The sequence below is a fragment of the Serinus canaria genome, chromosome 19, assembly GCF_022539315.1.
Source record: "Serinus canaria isolate serCan28SL12 chromosome 19, serCan2020, whole genome shotgun sequence".
Classification (NCBI taxonomy): Eukaryota; Metazoa; Chordata; class Aves; order Passeriformes; family Fringillidae; genus Serinus; species Serinus canaria.
In genome coordinates, this window is record NC_066332.1 from 6221504 (window position 1) to 6245582 (window position 24079).

At 44.6% G+C, this 24079-nt stretch overlaps 2 protein-coding genes across 9 annotated transcripts in view; one reads left to right on the forward strand and one right to left on the reverse strand.

The window, feature by feature from the left end:
- ALKBH4 (alkB homolog 4, lysine demethylase) overlaps positions 1-24079 on the forward strand; it is a 150266-nt gene that overhangs the window by 102541 nt on the left and 23646 nt on the right. The gene's annotated exons all lie outside the window — the stretch shown is intronic.
- Positions 1-24079, reverse strand: part of CUX1 (cut like homeobox 1) — a 268416-nt gene that overhangs the window by 32132 nt on the left and 212205 nt on the right. For 7 of the 8 annotated variants that reach the window (XM_030232439.2, XM_030232441.2, XM_030232438.2 and 4 more), the window contains 3 exons: positions 14637-14939; positions 10196-10384; positions 4875-5139 (listed from right to left, as the gene is read on the reverse strand). The exons of the other annotated variant lie outside the window; for it this stretch is intronic. In XM_030232439.2, the coding sequence (XP_030088299.2) occupies positions 4875-5139; positions 10196-10384; positions 14637-14939 (757 nt within the window). The remainder of the gene's footprint in view (positions 1-4874; positions 5140-10195; positions 10385-14636; positions 14940-24079) is intronic. 8 annotated transcript variants of the gene reach the window in all.

The window sequence follows — 24079 nt, forward strand, 5'->3', positions numbered from 1 at the left end:
CAGCCTGGAGAAAAGGAGACTCTGAAGTGACCTCATCACTCTACAACCCTCTGAGAGGTGCCTGTGCTCAGCTGGGGCTGGGCTCTGTCTCCAGGAACTGACAGACCCAGAGCACACAGCCTCAGGCTGCACCAAGGGAAATATAGGCTGGATATTAGGAAAGTTTTTCACAGAAAGAGTGATAAAGTTCTGGAATGTTCTGACCAGGGAGGTGGTGGAGTCCCCATCCCTGGGTGTGTTTAACAAAGCCTGGATGTGGCACTGGGTGCCAGGGTTTAGCTGAGGTGTTGGGGCTGGGTTGGACTCGATGATCTTGAAGGTCTCTCCCAACCCTGTGATTCTGTGAATTCTGTGAGTCTGCCAGGGTGGCAAGGAGACCCCCACCTCCACTAAAAACACCTTTCCCACACACTAAGGATGCCCTTTTGTGGAATCATTAAGGCTGAAAATACTTCCAAGATCACTGAGTCCAGTTTCCAACCAAGTCCCACCAAGCCCTACTGCCAAGTGCTGCACTGACCCATTGTTTGAACACTTCCAGGAGTGGGGACTCCACCACTTCCCTGGTGAGAAGTTAGTATTTTAAACAAAAAATATGAATACAGTTTTAGGAGATCCAGAATGAAGTGGATTGTAAACACAAACCAATTCAGATTTCTACTAGAAATTAGCCAGTCTGCCTAAACAAAAAAATAAACCAGGAAAAAGCTGGACAAGCCCCTTGGTGTTCTCCTGGACAGCAGGAGAAATTAAGATGAAACCAAGCCCGTTGTGCTGAAAGCACTGTGAGAAAGCCCAGCCCGTGACAGGCTGCCAGTCTATGAGCTAGTCTGACTTTTGCCTCATCTTTTAAATAAAAAATCAAATTCAGAACATGAATAGTGACAAGCCCAGTAGTGCCTTTCACAGGAATGACTGCATTCCATGTGTGGGTAGAATTGCCTGGTGTGCAAGGACACCCCAAACACACCACACCACTCCCATTTAACTCAGGCCTTCCTCCCTCTTCCTTCTCTGTTTAGGGGTTCCCAAAATCCTCACAAGTACAGAAAAATTTATAGAAAAACCTTGGGCTAACCCCTTCCCTGTCCTGCTGCATCCATGGGAGAAGTGATGAACACCATTTAAGTCCTAATTTACAACCAAGAGGGAGCCCCAGTGATCTGGGGTCAGGGATGGGACCACAGGCCTAGGGAGAGTTTACCAGAACTTACTATTTTTCACAGTGAAGATAAAAACCTCTTGCTTTCAGCCACAGGGAACTGCCAAGGGCCCTGCAAACCACAAGTGACACGCTGTCCCAGCCCTGATGGCTGTAAGGATTTTCTATTTTCCCTTAACTGTGCTGTGGAAGACAGCACACAATGGAAAAACATTCAGCTAAATGGAGAACACCACCTGAATACTGCTTTTGAAGCTATTGATCTTATTGACTTACTTGAAATGCAACAGAGTATTTCAGCAGTACTCGCTGACTCCACACTTCTGAAGGATTTAGGGGGTCTGTAATTTTCCCTAGGAGAATATTACTCACCTAACAGAAGCCCACAGGTGCTAACATTAATTTTCTATTACCATTAACTGCAGGCATCCTGCTACATTGATTATCAGCCTCTATTTATGCCTAAAATCTCCCTGCATGGACATTGATCCAGAACATGGTGCTTCTGTAACATTCCCCACGTCAGGAGAGGAGGCTGGTAAGAGCTCTGTGCCTGCATGGCATTTAAAATACCTCAGCTCCAGCAGGTACTGAACCTGTCTGAGAGTCTGAGCACAGCCCTACAAACATCAAACCTATGTCTGTGGAAATCCCTGGAATTCACACCCAATATATTGCTGCTGGAATCTGGTTTGGCTCCTGATTAACATGGTAATTAAATTCTTCTGGTAAAGAAGACCTGGTGACAGTAGCTAGAGGATTCCAGAGAGGATTCCTCTTGGGGAAGGTGTTGGCCTTGACATCCACACACCCTGCTGGATTTCACCAGTGGAATGCAAAACAACAGAGATCTCCTGGGTGTCTGCTGCAGCTCCCTGGACAAGCCTTCACACAACACCAACACCAGCACTATGCAGAGTTCATTGAAAAATACACTCAGAATTTAGGGCCCAAGAGTGCTGGATTACAATTCTAGAAATTCTGGTTTCATTCCTGATGCATCTGTAGTATAATTTCTGTGGCATACTGAGTTTATGTGCCAGTTCCCACAGGTGAAGTGGGATAGAAATTCCTCCCTCCTGCTTTTTTCTACCATTCTTAAGACATCAGAGCCTCAAACTGATGTGTCCTGTATGTGCTGCACTAGTGCAAAGCAAGGGATATTTATTGTATATTCTGAGAGCTCTGTGACTGGTATGAATGCAAAGCCATAGACTTGGAGAAGTTTGCAGACATGTCAAAATCCTTTATACCCATTTATATTCTGCAGTGAATTATTTCTTTGCCTGCTGAGGATATTTTTTTCCAGCGTTTCTTTTTGCTGCAGGAAATAAATGCTAATGCTGACTTTCCATCTGGTGGATATAAAGGTAGATCCTGCTATAGCAACCACGTTTGGAAAGTGAGATTTGGGCTGAATCCGAAAGGAAAAGCATCACTGCAACAGAATTCCCAAGAGACAGCAAGACAAACTTGTCCAAATCTGTGCCCTCCCTTATCTAAAGCTACAGAAAAATTAGTGTTAAAGCACAAGCAGATGGTCAGAGATGTGGAACTGCTTCTGGATAAAAACCTCTTCAGTTTGGAAAAGAAATGGCTGAGGGAGAGTATGAAGGAGATAAAGTTAAGTGTGGCCTAGGAAGACTGAAATAAAGATCACCCATTTCTTACAACATATGATCAGCAGAACAGTCAGACCCTGCTCCCCTCACAGAACATGGAACCTGTCCCTTTTCTGCAACACCCTCCACATGATTTAAGAGAAATTCATGCATGACAGCTAAGAAAGTTATTGTCAAGGGGAACAAAAAACAGGTTTGTGTTTTGATTTTTCAGTGCTCAGAGCACACAGGGCTCCAAACAGTCTTGAAACAGCTTTGGAAAGCCCTGGAGTCCCAGCAGCACATCTGGGAGCAGGCCCAGCTCACTCAGAGCTCAGCCCTGTGCTCCCCCAGTGTGCAGGGTCTGATTTGGTGTCCAGCTGTCAGCACCTCCTCCCCGGGAAGGTGGGGCTGGAGGCACACATCACACGCCCAGGCAGGGAGGGATCTGTGCTAACGAGGGAGGTGACACCTGCCACCAGAGGGAGGTGACACCTGCCACCAGGCTCGTCTGCCCAAGTGAGAACAGCACATTTTGCTGTCAGGCCGAAGGGAACATATTTTCATAGGCATCCCTCCAACTTGTGTATAATTGCCTGCAAGTGGGAATTGGAAGAGGCCTGCATTTGGAGAACTCTGAGCAGTGAAAAGAGGCTGCATCTGTACTGAATTCAAGGCAGTGGAATTCAGTGTAAATATGATTACTTGATTTTTTAAAAATTTTGCATTGTTTACTATAAACATTATTTAACTATTGTGCATAGTATTTTTGAGATAGCTCATTAAACTCTGCTGCTTTTGCTTCAGCAACTTCCCTGGTAAAAGCTGAGAAGGGCTAAAGTGAAAAACTACCCTTTAAATGTTAGCAGTTTTTAAAAACAAACAAGTTTAGCAATCTGGACTAATTAGGAACATTACTGGCTCCGAGTGAAGGAGCAGAATAGTATTAAATCTGGTAGCTTAACTGTACCTGTTCAATATTCATTAGCACAAATTTCTTGGAGAAAAGTCTGCTGCATTAATTAGGACTTCCAATCCCAAGCACAGTTGATAATATGTTTATTCAAATCCCTCTAATTCTTATGTGCTATTCCAGCCTTGTCTGTTCTTATTGCTGTCTCTAGGCCAAAACCTGCTTCAGGGGCTCAAATGTGGAGAAGGTTCCTCCTCAAATGAGAGAGGAACTGAACAGACCAACATTTTATTTCAGTGGGACTTAATGATTTAATCATAGCAATGAAATAAATCATAGAATTTTGGAATGGTTTGGGTTGGAAGGGACCTAAAAGCTCACCTTGTTCCATCCCCTGCCATGGGCAGGACACCTTCCACTATCCTGGGGTGCTCCAAGCCCTGTTCAACCTGGCCTTGGGCACTTCCAGGGATCCAGGGGCAGCCCCAGCTGCTCTGGGCACCCTGTACCAGGGCCTCCCCAACCTCACAGAGAACAAATTCATCACAATATCCCATCTATCCCTGTTCTCTGGCTGTTTAAAGCCATTCCCCCTTGTCTTAGCACTCCAGGCCCCTGTAAGAAGTCCCTGTCTGTGGCCACATCTGACTTCAGGTTTATTGGCTCTCTGTCCTTCAGGACTCCACAAAGCTTCCCAGAACCACAGCACAAACACTGTGCCTATCTTCAGAGCTCGGTCACTCAAGACCTAAAAGGAAATCCTTTTTTTCTTCTGATGCAGAAAAATGACACAATGAAAGCAATTCTGATGGCATCTAATAAAGGACATTTCCCAGTCCCCCCCACCCAGGGACAACACCCACCACACACCCCACACGTGTCTGCGTGTGCTCATGTGAGTCAGACAGAGCAGCCTGGCCTGCTGCAGTGCCTTTATGAATATTCATCAGTGGACATCTCTACATCCACGCCCACCCCAAAAGCCAGACTTTCTGTTTAAAAGCACTACTCACATCAATATGTGAGTACAGCTGCTCCTCAGGGATGACTTAAAATGAGTCTGGAGCATTAGCACTGTGTTAGTGAGAACCTCCCTGCTGTCAGAGCTGCTTGTTTTGCACAACCACCCGACACAGCCTGCTGAGGCAGAGCCAAGCCAAGCCCTCCCTGAGGAGCAGGGCTCTGGGAGGTCACTCACCTGTAATTGTGGAACCAGTTGATCACGGTGCTGGTTTTCAAGTTGAGCTGCGTGGCGAGTTCCTCAATGGTTTTTGGTGATGGGTATGGCTTTTGCTGGTAGGCTCGTTTGAGAGCTTCTTTCTCCTCTGGTGCCAGCACCACCCGGGGCTTCTTGAGCTGGTGCTGGGGCTGGGGGCTGGCGCCCTGGCTGTAGTCGATGCCGGCGGACGAGGACTCGCAGGACTGGCTGTCGCTGACGGAGCTGTGCCGCCGTTTCATGTAGGCTGAAAGAGAGGAACAGGGGTCAGCCCAGGCTGAATACAAATGCAGAATCAATGGATTCTTATCTGACAGGGTCTTTTAAACTCGGGTGTAAACTTGCTGCTGTGAGAAGGAAGGATGGGGAAAGCGTAGGGATAAACATGGAGATGGCAGGTGGGTGTCACAGACATATCTTATGAAAAATCCTTTCATTGGGATCTTTCCTCCTGAGAAGCTGAGAGGCCTCAGAAACAAAATGTAAGCAATAATTATCTGCTGCAGTGGAATGCAACAGGTGGATCTTTGATTGGTCTCTTGTGGTTGTTTTAATTAATGGCCAATCACAGTCCAGCTGTCTCAGACTCTCTGGTCAGTCACAAGATTTTATTATCATTCTTTTCTCTTCTATTCCTTTCAAGCCTTCTGATGAAATCCTTTCTCTATTCTTTTAGTATAGCTTTAATATATAATTTTCTTTTAATATAATATATATCATAAAATAATAAATCAGCCTTCTGAAATATGGAGTTAAGATTCTCATCTCTTCCCTTGTCCTGGGACCCCTGCGAACACTGCCACAGGTGGGAATGCAGGATGGGCTGCTGGGAGGGGATGGGAAGGATGAGGTGCCACCAGAGCCCAAATGAGGGGAGGATGCAAGAGGCAGAAAGAGAAGAAAAGAGGGTAAATCAGCTGGAAACCTGCCAGAGTGTTCTGCCTTTACAATGAACGTGGGACAGGAATGACAGGGTTCAGTTCACACAACTCATTTCAGATTCTCTCCTCCAAGAGGAGTGAACTCCCACGCAAGGCCCTGACTGGGACAGTTGTGCTTCGTTTTGACTGAAAGGGGTTTGGTGGTTGAAACACTTCAGATGTACACGGAGGTGTCTCTGACATGAAGGCAAACACGACTGAGGAAGTGGAGCTGCAGCATTCCCAGCCTTCCCCAGCCATCTCCAACACACGGTGGCGCCTGGAGCCCGGAGATGCCAGGGATGGGCTGAACAACCATCAGGCTTTTGCTGCCTTTCCCTACAGCTCTCTGCTGTGGCAGTGACAGGTTATGAAAGAAAAGCAGCCCCCAGCACCCCTCCTCCCCTACACAAAGCTCCTTCCAAAACACAGACACTTTAAAGAAAGCTCTCCCTGCACTGATGGGCTCGGTGAGGATGATGGCAGGAGCCTGTGATCCTGCCACTGACCTTCCTCCCTGATTGGGAGTGAATTATCCTGGCAAATTCCACAAGGAAGGAGTCCCAGCAGAGGCTGTCACTGACTTGATTGATTTACACTGGGCATGGAGAGGTGGGATTTACTGCACCTGGCAGTATCATGCACAAGCATTGCTAATGAGGGGGCTGAAAACAGCAAATATAGAGTGAATCTTGTCAATAAAATATTTAATGGCTGTTAAATACCTTCTAGATATTTAAGAGTTTACATATTCAAGAGCTAAAATTTGATAATTAAGTTACAAATTACACCAGGCAGACATCAGTCCAGGAGGCATTAAATCTCCAGGAGCCCGGGACACTGTGGGGCCAGTCACACTGGTCAGCAACCAAATTCTTCAAAAATTCAATTTTTCTCTCCCCACAACTCTGCCTTCAGGCTGAGGCTGCACAGTGAATAAAAAAATCAGTGCAATCAAATAAACTGCAGTGTTCAAACCCCAGCCAATGCCTCCTGGCAGGGTTCCCTCCAGGACTGGCTGGGTTTTCTGGCTCCAGTGGGTTCCAGCACCCTGCCCTCTCCATGTTGCCTCCAGTGGGACCTTTGGCACTGTGGCTTTGCTATCATGGCAGTGAATTCTGAACACACTCTGTAACCTTTGGGGGTATCTGCATGGCCCACATTTTGTTTTTCCTGAATATGACAGATTACCTGAGGATTGCCTACTGTGTAAGATCACTGATATGGAACACAGTGTGAGTTGCTCATGATCCATCACTCTGACGTGATACAGTCCTGCACACGTTTGAAATAACCATAAAAAACAAAGTGGTTGTTTTTTTTTTTATTTAAAATAAGTCTCCTTTAAAAATCCACCTATTTAAGTTGTTCCAACCTGATGTAAAACTGAAAAAAATCTGCATTATTTCAAGGTGACCCATTGGCCTTATTTTTGTAGTCTTCAAGGAACAACCTTCAACCATGGAACTAATCATTCCAGCAAGATAATCTCATATTCCTATAAGGTGTTTAATCTCAAAACTCCTTCCTGTGTGTTATTTCCAACTTGCATTGACCTACAAACTACAGCCAAAGCTCCCTAGTTTTCTTGCACAGCAGAACCAAGAGGCTGGAGGACAACATCCATCACCTCAGCAAGGGGCAGCAGCTTCAAGGAGGCCTTGAGACAAACCAAAACCTGGCATGGGAGATGTGACAGGGGCTCAGACCACCTCTCACTGGAGGTTCTGCAGTTTGGTCAGGTCACTGAGTCAGCACGAGACACACAGGGATTGGGATGGGCTGGATCTCCCTTTGTCTGCTCTCCACAGGATGGGATTCCTGGCAGGGCAGAGCTCCTGTCTTAAGCAGCAAAGGACAATCTGGAGCTGTGAGAGCTTGGGGAAAATGTCTCTCCTTCCTCTGCTCCTGTAACCTCACACTGGCATCACACAGGGTGCACTGGCTGAGCTGGGTTGCTCTCATGTGAATGGAACAAGTTATATAAAAGCACATGTTTCATTAAAATACAAATAAAGAGGAGGAGTTCCCACTGTTCTCTCAGAGCAATTGTTTTCTGCAGGATAATCTACTATCAGGACAAAATTTCCACTGGGCCAAAGGCAGAGCTAGGACTCAGACTTCAGGCTCTAATGCTGGTGTCTGGAAACTTAGATGACATTTTTAAAAGCTTTTCCATTTTCATTTTTATTTTTATACATATGTGCTGTGTGCAGACAACGTAAGGAGATCCTTCAGCACATTTGCAGTGACAGCAAGGCTCAAACTGGAATCCAAGTTGCAAACACACTTTATTTTTGGAGAAGTTTGATTTTTGTCTGTGACCAGTCTCCACTTCTCAGGAGACATATAAAAAAAAAGGAAACTCAGCTGTAATTTGGGCCAAGGTCTGGATCTGGGTCTGAGGCTGAGTTCCACCTTTCCCTTCCAATCCAGCTGTGGATGCCACAGACACCACTGAGATAAAACAGAGCCCCTTTTAATATAATTTTTACCTTATGTGGTATTGAACAAGATTATTAAAAAGTGAAATAATGGGGAAATAAAGGGAATTCAATTTTCTCCTGACAGCAGTGCTGTTCTGTGAGGAGTGTGATGCTCCAGCAGCCCAACACCCCGGAGGTTATGAGAGGAATGAACATTTCCAAGGCAGGAAAGGTGTGCAAATGTCTCAGCCTGGTGAGCATGAAGCTCCAGCTCCCTCCAAAGAGGTTGGAAAGTGTACATAGCAAATTTTCAGAACCTCTTAAAAGGGACATTTATAGCACAAACTTCAGACTGGTGGAACGGAAAAAAAAAGAGATATGCAGCTCACCTTTATCATAATTATTAATTTACTCCCTTAATAAAATGTGGCAGAGAAATAATTGATAATAATGTTTCACTGGAAGCAGACCCAGTCGCATTGTTCTTTAACTGACATTAGCTGAAGGGAAAGTTAAATTCTTAATGTGGCTCTGGAGCAATTTAAAAGGTTAAATCACAGGATCCTTACCTGCATGAAAGGATTTTGCAGAAAATACAGGGCTGAATTCACTTTAGACTGCTCTGAGGACAGCACTTGCACAGTTCAGGAGCTCAGAGCAGAGTCTCAATGATTTATGGCCTTATCTCTATTCAGATGCCATCTACAGACCATATGTATTGCTCACTATTTGATAAGAATCCAGTTTAGAAAATCGTTTTGAAAGGATATTGTCAGTACTACTTTTAAATTATTTTTATTTTATTTTGCTGCATTATGGGCAATATTCTCTGTGAGGCTATAAAAAATCCAGCTAGTTGACAATTTTATTCCTGCCATGTTTCTAATACAGCAAAACTCCTCATGATTCCCTTTGGTTTACAGTTGTAAGTGGGAAACCCAAGTGGATTTTACTCCCCATGGAAGATCATACACGTGCCAAGACACTGCACTGCTTTATTTTATACTGGTTACTGTGACAAGGGCTGGAATTTCTTCTTAAATTTTCCCAGCAGCTCCCTCACTGCAATTTTAAATATAATCACCAAGTTCTTGATCAAATGTGTAAATGCTTTCAGAACATCAGTCAACAGCAGAGCTTTCACGATTAATGATGTCTGTGCTAATATCATTAAGGGCTAGCTCCAGAGATGTAGATATCATTAATTAGTTAACTGCTGATAATGGCAGCCCACGAGTCTCTCTTGTAAAATCACATGAACATACTAAAAACAGGGCTCTGAACAGCCACTGGGTTTTAGTGATGAATTTAAAATGGAGAGAGTTGGATAAATTTGCAGGATGAACTTCCTACTAAGATACCCAGTAACAACTCACAGGTCCATCCCCACGACCCTGTTTTATGTGAGCATAACACACATTTTATTTTATTAACACAATCACCTTACCCCTCCCTATAAAGGCTACAAATATCATTATTCTGCAATAGCCTTTTATGAAGGCTGCATTTTTCTCTCCTCCCAGCAACCATCAGTGCAGGACTGGCAAGGAGCTTTCCCAGGAATCAATGCACAGTTCCTCCAGCCCAACATCTGGGACCAGCTGCAGCACTGTTAACTAATAACCCAAAGCCAGCTCCCAAACCCACATTTCTCATTTGGTAAGGCAAGTTATCAGTGCTACACCAGGGCCTCAGTAATTAATCTATAGGAGAAAGCAGCAATGATTCCCCAGCAGCTGGTGAATATTTAGGGTTTGGGGTTGGCTTTTTCTTGTGTGTTTGTTTTCTGCTTATTTTGAGATGTATCTGCTTGAGCAAGCATCAAATAAAAGCTCCAAAAAAACCTGTGCTGAAGTCCTCACAGCAGTGGATCAATGGTGCCTCTCCACTATTTCTGGAGGGTTATAAAGCCAGGCTGAAGAGTGGAAGGTGTGAGTCAGCACTCTGCTCCCGTTACCTTTTTTCTCCATGCGCTTCATATCCATCAGCTTCTCCACGTTGTTGGGATCGTTGAGCCACAGCTGCATGCGGACAAAGGGCTCCCTTCCCTTCAGACTCAGCTTGTGCCAGGGCTTGGGGCGAGCCAGCAGGTCTGAGACAGAGCCCTGGGTCAGCCCCAGGATTGTCTCCCCAAACAAACGCTGACCTAAGGGGAAATTAGAAGAGAAGAGCATGAATTCGCTCAGCCGAGACACGGCAAAGAACACGAGATCATTCCTCAATCATTCTTACTTCAGAACTGCTTCAAAAACCCAGAAGAAACATTTAGGAGAATAAATGCTCTGCCCCCCACTAGAAGGGTAAATATTGAGCTTTAGTTTAATCCTCAGGATCTGCCTGAGGATAAAGGGAGGAGCTCGACACGTTTGGGGAGTGGGACCTTACAGTGGAACAGTGTGCAAAAAATAAAACTAGGAGAGGAAAAATAAACTGAGCTTCTAGCTAAGCAGGCAACTAGTGAGAGCAGTGAGGCTACTTAGCTCCTATGCAGGAGGGCAGTGCCACAGCTTTGTTCCAACAGGGCAATCCAAACATTTCCAGCAATCAGTGAACCAAGAGCAATGCAACCTCCCCCTTCAGCAAGGGCCATATAAATGTGCTCACAGAAACATGTATGGAATTTCTGTGCTGTGCTATCTGTGGGGATCTAACTGTGCCTTACCCACTAGAGATAATCAGAACTTGCAATACAGTTCTTGTTTTACAATCTCTATGGTATTTCTAATTAAGAATAGTTAATTTTAGTTCTCTTACAAAATGCTGTCATCTGGCAGGGTGAAATCTGCAAATGCTTGACAGTGTACAGTGTTCATATGTGCATTGCTGACAGTGATTTTATATGGGAAAAGCCTAACTTATCAAGGGCTGGGGAAAATGCCTGTGCAGCTCAACCCCAACCACAGAGCTGATTTTCTAACCCCCTTCAGTTCAGTGTTTCTCAGCTGCAGTGCCTTGATACCAACTCCTGCTGCAGGAGAGCCTGGGGTCATCTGAGTCATCAGGATTTAAGGCACAAGTGCTGCTGCCATGGCATTTCAAGGCAACCCAAAGATCTTTCCATAACCCCCAAATGTGGGGCTCTGGGTCCTGTGTCTGATCTGCAGCTTGGGAGTGCCCTCACTAACACACAACAGAACATTCTCCCTCCACATCCCAGCACTTACAGCCAGTGGTAACCAACAGATCCCTAAGGGACAATGGGGTGAGTGGGGTTCTGACCCCACAGCTCTGCAGGACAAGCCCAAAAAGCACCACCACCTCTTAGGAGCCCTTCACAGCCATCCCTGATCCTGACACAGACAGCTCATGGCAAATATCTGCTCTACAGACCCATCCCCTGCACTTAACTCCAAGATTCCCTTCCTCTTTCTCTTCAGAAACATCCCAAGATTTTTGCCCTGGTGGGTTTTTTTTTTTTTTGCATGTATGGGGAGAGGAGGGAATATGGGACCAGTCAGAAGCTGCAGAACATCCCACTCAGGTGTGTGGGGCAGGTGGGTCTGCAAAGCTGTCAGAGGAACCAGCTGAGATAATGAGAGGCAGAGAGGTGAAAGGAGAACAGGGCTTAACATGACACTCTGCTAATAAGCTCTAAAACCAGCCCTGAAAACAGCTCCTACAGACTGAACAGAAACCTGCATCCAGAATTCACTCAAGTTCCTGAGTAATAAGTGATTTTCCACTACCCTCAATATCAGGAAAATCAGACAAAAAAGGTAATTCAGGGGAAATTTTATCAATTTTATCTTTATGTTTTTATCACGTCTTGCTGGGGTAACCTGCTCCCTGTTTGTATTTAAAAACATCAGCAAGGCCTCATCCATTTCCCTGTAAACCTGCCAGCTACTAACAAGATAACACAGCCACTTGAAAAATCTGCTATTGTGTTGCCACAAGAACAGGAATATGGGCACAGATTGGCAAAAGGGTTGGGAATGAGCAGTGCTGGCAGTGCTGCTGAAGGAAATGAACCTTTAAACTACAGCCTAAAAATTAAAAATGCAAACGTGGAAGGAGGTAACATCATGTTCTCTAGGTGTTAAGAACAAAGCTAAAGATGTTTTGTGTTGTTTATTGCATGTCAGGATATGGCAGGACAGGAGAAAACACCTGAAAGACTCCCAAGCTAAGGGGGAAGGTGTCAGAAATCCTCCCTGGGAGGGAGCAGGTGCATCACGCTCCATCTTCAGCACAGCACCACTAATAACAGCAATATTTTTAAGTTTCCTAAAACTCCTCCCCACCTTTCATGCCTGTTCCCACTGATGTAGATCCTAATGGATCTTTCACGGAAAGTCTTGATCCTTCCTACAAAATGGCCAATATCCCCTATCCTCCAACAGCTGAGTGCATCTCCTTCCCTCTGGGAGCTCCTGCAGCCCAGCAGGGAACCCCTGAGGATACTCTGACTTTTGGGGCTCAGAACATCAGCAGCAGCTCAGTGTGAACAGTGTGCTGAAGGCACAGAACCTTCAGAGAATGACTTGGGTTGGAAAGGACCTTAAAGATCCCCCAGTTCCAGCTCCTAGTGAAAGGAACACCTCCCACTGTCCCAGGCTGCTCCAAGCCCTGTCCAACCTGGCCTTGGACACTTCCAGGGATGGGGCAGCTGCTCTGGGCACCCTGAGCTGGGACCTTCCCACCCTCACAGGAAGAATTCCTTCCTACCATCCCATCTGAACCTACTCTGCTTCACTTTGAAGCCATTCCCCTGAGTGGTGAGGGGAGGGAGACCCACCCAGCTCAGTCTGAATTGCTTTGTACAGCTGTGGTCTCTGGCTGGTGACACTGGGACACCTCAGCCACCACCAGTTGCCTGTGACAGGTTCACAAGGCCCAGTGGCCAGGAGCAGAGAAACCTGTGCACCAGAAATCCTGGTGCACCAGCACACTGAGGGCACAAAAGGAGACATTGAAACTGGTTCCACACCTAATGCAGAGTTTGGGGCACATTTCCTGGCTCTTCTGCTGCTTTTTAGGCTTGTCAGCCACACTGTAGGAAAACAAAAATCATGGGAAATAAAAAAGACTAAGTAAAAATGGCATCAAAGCAAATGTAAACAAAAATACTTTTTTTTTTTTTCCTCCAAACCTCTCTGGAACACCAGAGCAGGTACAGCACTCAACAGCATTTTGCCCAAAAACCAGGGGCTTGGATCTGCAGACCCTTACCATGATTTGGGGCTTTGTCTCTACCTTATCTCCACTGAACAAGAACCACCATCTGCCCCAGCCAAGGGCATGGGCAAGGAATTCTGCTGGGCTCAGTGGAACACAATCTCATTCAGGCTCTGTCAGTCAGCAGGGCCATTTCCTTTTTCCCCCCCCACAAAATGATGTTAAATGAGAACTTGGGACCTCCCCCATCCCAGTATTTTCCCCCTTCAAATATGTTTTAAGGAAATAACACATTATCCTGTGTCTAGATGAAAAGAGGCTTCCTCACTAAAACAGAGGAGTTTTACTTTCACAGTCATCATGTCCAGATGATAGGGATAAAATTCTTCTCACATAAGTAACATCATCAGTCTAAATCTAAACTTTAGGTCCTATTTGTAGTGAAGGAAGAGAAACTGGAACTTCTGGGGAGCAGCAGCCATGCCCTGAACACCTGATGCAGGTGGGATGAGTCCCTTGCTAAGATAACACTGGCACAGCCTTACTGCCCTCCTGCCAGAGCCCTCAGAGGATCCCACAAACATTCCCCAAAGCCCTGGGAGGGCAGCAAGGGTTAAGGACATGAGGAACCAGTGATTTAGAGGCACAGTGACAGAATCAATGTGGACTTCCCAAACTCACATCAGGTTATTCCCTGTGACTGTTCCAGTCAAGACACTGAAGGCAACAGCCCAAAACCCATCTGGAGGAAAAGCAGCCTCAGCTTTGCACAGGTCTAAGCAGAAGAACTGAGGGGCCCTGCACACTTATCTCAGGCTCATCTCAACCTCAGCTGAGGCTGGATTTTCCCTCCCAGCTCTGCAGGCACACTGTGCTCCTGCTTGTGGTGCACCTTCCTTCCTCTCCAGCCATGCTGGCCTCCTCTACTTCACCCAAAACAGGTCTGGAATTTGCAAGAGTGGGGGAAACAGCCTTTCCCAAGGGGAGATCTCCTGGCTCTGGGGTCCTGGGGGTGCTGACAGCCTGCTGGACTCTGTCTGGGGAGGGGGGAGCAGTACCTGGCTGCTGAGCCAGGAGCAGAGCTGAGGAAGAACAAGGGTGTGATGGGATTTGAAGTAGAGTGTGACAATGTGAAAGGAGTTTTCCACCAGTTGAAAAAGATTAGATATCTTTTTAGCAAATCAAGGCCAGGGTCAAACCCAGGCATTCTCATACACACCAATAAAAACATGAACACTTGCACACAATTTTGGTCAAGACATGAGAATAAAGGGATTTACCAAGATTGTTGTCCGTGAGCACTTCCTTGACCCTCTTGGTGATGCCATAGGTGTCCAGCTCAGGGGACATGGCCACCAGTTCTTGGATGCTGAGTGCAGAGTGGCCTGAGAGTGGCAGAGGGGTGGTGGATTGGGATTCAGATGCAGGTGGCTCACTGGATTCCTGGGATTTGCCATCTTTACTCGTCTCTATGGCAGGGCAGGGCTGCTGTACCAACTCAGTCAGGCTTTTCACTGATTCACTGGAACTCATGGGAGATTCAGGAGCAGGACTGCAACTGGCAGAAGTCTTTGGAGTACTTTCTGTAATTAAAAAAAGAGAAAAAAGTCCCCACTTTAGCATAATTTTAATGTTTTGATTGCAGGATATTTAACTTTCCTCCTCATTTATATTCTACCTACTAAAAGAAATGCCTAAGTATGCAAAATGCTACTTGCTATGACTTGGGTACTAAAAAGCCTCTTTTTAAAAACAAGAATTATTTTCTAATTTTGTCTTGAGTCGTCTCTGATTTCTTCTAAAGACAAGATGTACAAATACAAATAAAAATCAGGAAAAACTGAAGTGCAATAGTCTGTAAGTTTGCACGCAATTTCCTTGGTCAGGAAATCTCAGTTTTGCTTGTCACAACATTTTTATATAAGGATGGTTTTAAAGCTGCCATTCTAGACTGCTTTAAACTTCCTTCTGTGACTTGTAAGAAACTCACTCAGCCACTATTTTGTTCTGTCAATGAGGGATTTTCTACAAGTGATACAACTCTCTGTCTTGAGAGTGTTATTGATTTCATTTTGTTTCTTATCACACACATCACATTTCTGCAATTCTCTTTGTCCAGAAATAACAAGATTAAAATACAGTTTGTAATTATGTTGTATTAATTAAAGTATTTGAAAATCCAACATAAAGATATGGAGTGGATCAGGAGACACCCAAATCTCTTCCTGTGACTCTTGGTTTAAAGGAAAGCTTTCCCAATCTGTTAATTTGCCAACAACAATAGGTTCTGTACAAAATGTTGTTTCCCCCCAATAAATTTATCTCTCACAGAATGTACTGAGCTTATTCAGGGATTCCAGACATGAGGGTACAGGCTGAACCTTTTTTAAAAGGTTCTTGTGGTTTACAAGAATCACTCAGGAGATAAGGAGGAGCACAAGTGATTTCTCCATCCACAGCTTTTCCCATCCCTGTGGGGCTGCTTCCTCCTCCTTGCTGCCTCCCACCCATGACTTGCCAGGGTTTATGGCATGGATTCCAGCCTCACACATCCCTGGGTTTGGCTGCAGCACCTGGAGGAGGCTGACAGAGCTCTCAGCTGCACAAGGAGGAGCCCAGAGCCCAGAGTTTTCTGAGCCCTGTGGTGCCACCACAGAGGATTCTCAGGTCCCAGTGGCTGCCAGCAAACCTCACTGGTTTTTGAGTTTGTTATCCAGAATATTGTCAGATCATTCCAGAGCATGCAGCCTGTGCAGCATGGAAACATATCCCAAATGCTGAAGGAAAATATTGCCCCAGGAAAAGTCAGGCCCAGTAGGAGCAGAGTGCAGAGGATAATGGTGTTTGTTCTTCAGGGTCCTGGGAGCCTTCCCATGCTGCATTCAAGAGCTTCCCTGACACACACTCAAACCTAAAAATCTGATTTTTCCCTTAGTGCTTAATGTGAGATGCAAAAGAAGAAGACAGAAAGTGAGGTGCATGTAAATCTTTACAGTAAAGGGGATCCTACAAATCCTCTTTCTTCTCTCTGCTCACCCTGGGTCATCATACAACTGAACAGAAACCCTGGGAAATGTTATTTCTGTATCAGGAGCAGCAGAGGAATTGTACTGTAAATTTGCCCTGACTCACCCATGCGAGGGACCAATTTGGCAGCTCATCCATCTTGTTCACTGTACACTGTCAGGGATGGCATGAATTCCCCACATGATAAACAGATTTCTTCTCAGGTCTGTGTCCTTTAACCCACAGCAAGGTCAAAATTATGGCTGCCTAGCTAATAAACTGCACAGCACTCGTTCAACTTCCCTCTAATTTTGTCCCTTGTGCCAGCTTATCCAAATCTTACTGAGTAACTGGAGCAGCTGCAAATTTCCTGTACAATTCCTCATCCGTGCACGGTGAGCCACACACACACACACACAGGGGGAAAAAAGGACAAAATAATAAAGAAAAACCCCAAAAACCAAACCAAACCCAACCACACAGGACTAAACAAAAGCAGCTCCTAATGCCTCCTTCTCCCTCTCCTTTCCCTGCCCAGCCTAATTATGAACACAACAAAGGTAATCTGTGTTATCATCTATCACCGAGATGCTCTCTGTTGCTCACATATTAGCTTATTTATTTTTTATATCACTCACCAAGAGCTTACTTGAATTTCATTTTTAAGACCAATCTGCTGCTCATTTACTCCAAAAGGTGGGATTATCTGAATCTAATTTTGGAAGGCAGTACAGATGACAAACTGCTTTTTTCCCCCACCAAAAGGCAAGTGTACAGTGATTTCAGGCAAGGCATTATGTACATGTACTACAAATAACTCAAAATATGTTCCCTATTCATTTTTAGCATTTTTCCCTTCTGGAAAAACATTTTCAAGATCACATCAATATTTGAGGAAAAGATGCATTATTTGGGACAGTAAATTCAAAATTCAAATAATGCAAACATTTCCTGTTAATCTACTTAAAAAATTAAATAGACATTTAGAGTACAAGTGACTGCTGACAGAACAAAGGGGAAAATTGACTGTATTCACTATTCCAGATTTAACTGTCAATCCACAGCCATTTCACATGGTTTATGAAATAATTTGTCTGTATTCATTTCTCTCAAGTTCCTCACAAGACAAAGACACAAATTCAGGATATCTGAAAAATATACATTAAGATTTCCAAAGCAGCAATTGAACATTTCCAATGAAAACAATACATTGAAAGCTTATTTCTTTAAAACTTGCTCTGCTTTTTTAACCCCAGACTGCTCTGAAGAATAACACTAACTTAAAAGCAATCCAGTTTCTTAAAAGTAATATTCACTGGATGTTTTCACATTTGTGTTTGAGAAGGAAAGGACCATTTTGTCCATATAAATATAAAACTGTATCACAGAACAACCTGCAAACTCTATGGCCACCATTTATTGATGAAGTTATTTCAATAAATTCCAGGTAAACTTTGCTATACCAAAGGGCTTTGTTTTCCACCAGCCTGCATCCAATGTCAGATGTGAAGTAAAAGCTCCAAAACCAAAGTGCAGGAAGAGCTGGAGAGATCAAAAGCATCACCAGTGACAAGGTCATTGCAGAACCTGGGAAATTTTGGGTTTCAGGTAGCCAAAAACATCAGTGGTGCCCCGAGATTTGTAGAGGCTGGGGGAAACAGGGTGTCCCCAAAAATGACTTTATGGGAAGATGGTGACCATTAGACCCTGCATGTGATGAAGACACAGCTTAACATGACATTTTAAATGATAAAAACCCCCATGTAACTTCTCACACTTACAGGCTGGTGTTGACAAATGCCATTAAAGATGCAAAGACATCAGAAATGCACTTAAATCATCCAAACTTTGGAAGATGTAAGTAAAACTGAGCCATGAAAGGGCAAAGGTTCTACCAGCACTTTTTACATTATTAATTCAAAATATATTCTGGGGTACAGGGAAGTTAAGCCCTTTCTAAGTGATTTTATGGAGCACATTCAAATATGCATGCATGGAAAATAATAATCAAAAATGCAAATCAAGCACTAGAAGGGATTTCTGCAGAAATGGGCCAGCAAGCTGAAATGTTTGGCAAGTGGAACTGGTCCCCATTCATGGCCAAGACATGAAGAGAACCAAAGAGCAGCACTGGCTATTTCACAGCTGATAACAGAGCTCAGACAGCCCCTGCACTGAAGGGGAGCTTCCAGACTTTGGAGGCAAATGCCTCTCCAAAAAGACAAATACACCTCACTGAGTCTGCCAGCACAGATATCCCTGCTTGGGGACATGTCACTCCTGGAAGAGTACATGGGAATTGTTCTTAAATCAGAAATTCTTCCCTTCTGTTTTTTCCTACAGTATTAGAGAGGGATGCACGGAAAGGAAGATGTATAAATGAGTGGAAACAAAGTCAACATTACATAAATATCTCCTGTTTTCTTTTAAAACACCATTTTCTCTCTCTATATATAAACAAATATAAATATATATATATATATATAATATATAAAAGTGCTGCATGAATGACCATGCAAGTGCAACAAAAGCATCATCACAGCCTGCCCTTTCCCTCCCCACCCCTTAGTAAGAAACTACACTAACCTTACAAACATTTGGTAAGAAACTACACTAACCTTACAAACAATTCAGCAAATAGGTTTGGGGTCTGAGTATTTTACAAACCTGGTTGAGAACCATAATAAATTAACCCTGCCTTAATTATACAAACACAGAAAATCTTTTGTGGTCTTGCATTCCTTGGCACAATGGATGAATCCAAATGCTGCTCTGGTCCCATGCACCCCCTACACCTTCCCCAGGTGTTTTGGAAAATGTGAGCAAGTCTGAAATCAGAGTTCTTGGCCCAGTTCATTGATCACAGGTGGTTTTCCTGAACTCCAGATCTTCTTATTCGTCCCCAGCACTTCCCACCCCATGCTGGGGTCAGGTCCCCCGTGCTGGATCCTGGGGCCTCAGCTGCCTGGCTATGCCACTGATAGCTGGAAAATCAGCTGGAAACACTCCCCAGCATGGCCTCAGCCTGACACCTCCCTCTGCTCCTGCTCTGCCACGGGCATGGGCAGAGTCCCTGCAGTGTGTGAGGAACCCCAGGCTGTGCAGGAGTCAGGAGCATTTGGAACTGCAGGGCACTGCTCAAGGGACACCATTTCTGTGATGTCCAGGAACTCTTCCCAAGCCCACAGGACACATCCAACAGGTGAAGCACAGCTCAGATCCACAGCACTCTTCAGCTGGAGGCTCCTCCTGAAGCTCAGGACATCTCAGATGCAAAGACCTGCAGGTGCCACCTGCTCCAAGAGACACCTACAGGAGGTGACACCAGTGCTGCTGTATCCCCCCAAGGAGCATTCAGTGACAGATCAGTGCTGAGACACAGATAAGGTTTCACCATCCCAGAGGCATCACGTCTGCCAGCACAGACAGATTCCTCCACTGCAACTTCTCCTGTGCATTTTGAGAGCTGCAGTTTGCTGCTTTTGCTCAGACCCTGCCTCACCTCTGACAGCAAACTGGCTTTGCATCCAAATCCACAGTTCAGAGATTTGAACTAGAGCATGTGAATCTGTGATCATAAAGCACAAGCCCACTCTCAGTCACTCCTCCCAGCACATCTGTCCATGCACAGAGACACCCTGTACTCCTGGAGCTGCTGGGAGAGTAACCTGTCCAAGCCTTGCTGCTAACACAGGCTCAGCTAATAAACTGCCAAGGGATTCATGGGGAATGAGGTACAGAACATGGTGAAGTTGAGGAAGACCATGCAAAACACAGAAGGTATTCAGGAGCCTCTAAAAGGATTATGAAAAATATTATATTCCAAAGACAGCAGGCAGACAACAGCTGCCTTGAGTTTCAGAGGGAAGTGGATTGAAAAAACGGATCCACTATAATTTTCAGAGACAAATCTCTGTAGTTTATCTGATCCACTATTTAAATTTCAATACACAGTCCTCTATCTGCAGTAATAATAACCTAAATTCCATTTAGTGTTCATTTGAGCAGTCAGGATAAAGTCATTTCTTATTATCTCCCCACTGTGTAAAAAACAGCTTGAAGGTAGGAAGTCAGCAAGCATTTTCACCAAAAAGTAATTATTGTAAGTGACATTTTTACTGCTGGCATGCCATAAGGCGAACTGCGCATTTGGAAGGACAAGTTGCTAAAACAAAATGACAGGGTACTCTGTGACATTCCAACGAGAGCCCAAACATGATTTCACTGGTGCTGGCTTTGATGCACCACTTTTCCCACTGTCCAGAGCTTGGGCTGCAGGTTTGTGCCAGTCTAGTCCAAGTTGTCTCCTGAGGAGCAGGGGAACGGGCTGGGGGCATCCCGGGCTCTGCTCGCTCCCAGATCAGCACATCAGTGGGCAGGATGAAAGCAGACAAATGTGGACAGGAGATTTCTCAGCAACCTCTTAAAAGAGCATTTGCTACTTCAGGGCTGCATTTACCTCCTCGTGCAGATGAGTTAATGGACGACAACAGGCCTGGCAGGTTGCCTGAGATCAAAGTGTCTCACACTGGGACTGGATTAGTTTCTGTTTCCCAATGGTGAGGCTGCCCATTCTATCCAACTTCTAGACCAAAACCTGGTGAATGCTGCCCTGAGAATCAGGGCCTGGTCACACACAACTGAGCAACATCCCCAGGACAACCCAGGCACTCAGCTTCCCAGGGTGTGAGAACTTCAGGGGGAGATTCCTTCCCTCCAACCTTCTGTCTGATTTTACCTTTAGCTATGTCTGCCCTTGCAGGGTCTTATCAGAGAATCACAGAATGATTTAGTTGGGAGGGAGCTTAAATCTCATCCAGTTCCACCCCCTGCCATGGGCAGGGACACCTTCCACTATCCCAGGCTGCTCCAAGCCCTGTCCAACCTGGCTCCAGGGATGAGAAGAAATTAGCATTCTGAAGTGAATCTTTTAAAGCACCATCACAGCAACTCTCCTCACTAACAGTGGGTGCAGCACAAGCCTGAACTAGGCAATAAAGCTGAGCAGCACTTGTGGGAGAGCTCTGCAACACATCCCTCTTCTGACTAATTAAAGAAAATAGGTGTGAAAGTGCCTTCTCCCAGGTAGTGCTTTTGGTGGATTTACTCTGAGTGAGTGAACCTTGCCTAGTCACAATTTACAAACTGATGTGGCTCATGAAAATATGATCCTCCCTACAGTTATAAACTCCCCCAGTTCTGTGTGGGGAGTGCAGAAAGCTCCCTGCAGTCTGCATCTCTAATGCTGTCAGATTCTCAGGTTGGTGCAGTTAGAGTTGTGAGCACTTGCTGGAGTTGCCACGGCTCTGACTGTGGAGAATTTGTTTGTTTGTTTGCTTCATAAATGGTGTAACTTTGGGGAAAATGTTATTTTGGGTCTTGGCTCAGAGGGAAATTTTATGTGGATGGGGGAGGGATCAAAGGAAAAAACCCTTTAGGAAAGTGTGCAGATGTATGTGAGTCTGCTTGGAAAGGGGAGGAAGCAGCTTTGGTTAACTCTGCAATTACTGGGGCAATAGAAAAATAGAGAGTATATAATATCTATACTCTGCATATATATTAAATGTCAGGAGCACACAAAACTGAATAATCAGGGTAGATGTTAGAATTATCTGAAAAAACCTGCTTTTCAGTCTTGCTGAAGGGTTGCTGCAATTTAAGTTGTATTTTCAATAATTGTTTTAGCTTTGTGCCTCTATTAAAAAAATGTGTTTTCAGCTCTGGAAGGCAGAAGGAGCTGGAGAAACCAGAAGTTGTTGAGAAAAGAGCATGTAAGATGGGAGCTGGTGATAGACTCAAGAGGAGAGATTTACAGCTGGATGTTTAAAACTTGGAGAAGTTGGGCAACCAATTCTCCCTTGAACAAACCTGCGGCCACAAATGCCTCTGAGTCTTAGAAATCCAACTGCTGTGCCCAAAGCTACACCAAGACCTATTTTAAGGCTACATAAAGTAAAACCATCAGACTTCCACTGAGTCAGGAGGAGTGGGGAGCACGGATTGCTCTGAAGGATGCAGGAAGATACAACTGGAGTCAGTCAGTTCCAGGGAAATTTATCCTGAGATCCGACTTTGGAGCAGACACACCAAGCCCTGACACAACAACAGCCCAGGAGAAAACTCTCAGAGGAGAAGAATTAAAGGACATTTTTTGCATTAGCCTGGAGGGAAGATGAGGCCTCTGTAACCCTAAGCACTACTTTACAATAAAACACAGAGAAAAAAAATGGGGAAATGTGAGAATTTTTTAGATAGATTTGGACACATAGTTGAAAACATCACAGCAATGCCCAGGTTAGGCCAACAGCCCCAAATTATTCTGTGATTCTGTGATTCCTGAGCAAAAAGGGGGATCCTGGCACTGAAAAGTGCCAAATTATAATTTTTTGGTTTTACAGATGACCCTTAACCAATAAAAAAACCCTTTCTAAAAGTACACTATATTTTAAATTAGGTGATTAATAGCAGAATCATGGCTGCTTTAAAAGATATTGCTCTACTCTGAGCAATACTTTACTTAATATTCAGATTTTTCTGTGTTTCCTTAACTTAGCTAAAAATCAATATTTAGAAATAACTGCTAGAAAATATTTTCAATAACCTTATTATTAAACCAGCTTGTGTGCAGATGCTTTATTAAGGAATTTCTGAATGCTAAAACAAATATGTCATGGAAGCAATCAATCAAGATGCCACAACCCCACAGTGTTATATTTTTAGTATAATCAAGACAAACGTGTGCACAATATCTTTTGGAAAACAGAGTGAGAGCCTCCCCAGGGAGGTTCTGCTGCAGTTTATGGGGCCTTTGCTGACTTGCTAACCTTGTGATTTGATGTGTTAAACCAACTTGCTTGAATGTGGCACCAATTTGATGACTGTTTGTTGTCCTCCTGTGTCAGGAGCCTAAGTGTGAAGGTATTTCCACACCCTCCTCTGAGATTTGAACCTGGTGCCTGCTCTGGAGCAGAGGCTGCAGCAGGATGCATATGTGCACTGTGCACTGCATTTAGAGAGATCTCCCCCACTAAACAATGTGGACATTCCCTTGCCACAGGCAATGTCCACGTGGGATGGATCCCAGGCTAATGACAGCCCTCCCTTCTTCTTTTCCTTCTTCTTTTCCTTCTTCTTTTCCTTCTTCTTTTCCTTCCTTCTTCTTTTCCTTCCTTCCTTCCTTCCTTCCTTCCTTCCTTGCCTTCCTTCCTTCCTTCCTTCCTTCCTTCCTTCCTTCCTTCCTTCCTTCCTTCCTTCCTTCCTTCCTTTCCTTCCTTTCCTTCCTTCCTTCCTTCCTTCCTTTCCTTCCTTTCCTTCCTTTCCTTCCTTTCCTTCCTTCCTTCCAACTCCCACCATCAGCACAGAGTCCCTGCACTCCAGACCCTCCTTTTTGGGTGCTGGGGAAAGTGCTGAGACAAAAATGACATTTACATTGCACGCAACAATATTATAAAAGCTATTAAGGTACATTATTTTACACATCCTCATAATCTCTCCATACTGCTTTACTTAATTTGTGATAAAATTGTTGAGAAAGGGTACTTAATGTAGGACAGTCAGTAAAAGTAATTTATCATCTTCCCGCTTCGGTGCTCACGTTATCAGCGAACTCATTTTCTGCATTCATCATGCAATCAGCCTATTATTTGCATATTAATCAGGCAGTGGACCATGAAAGAGCTGCATCCCAGCCAAATGCTGCACTATCTCAGGAGGAACA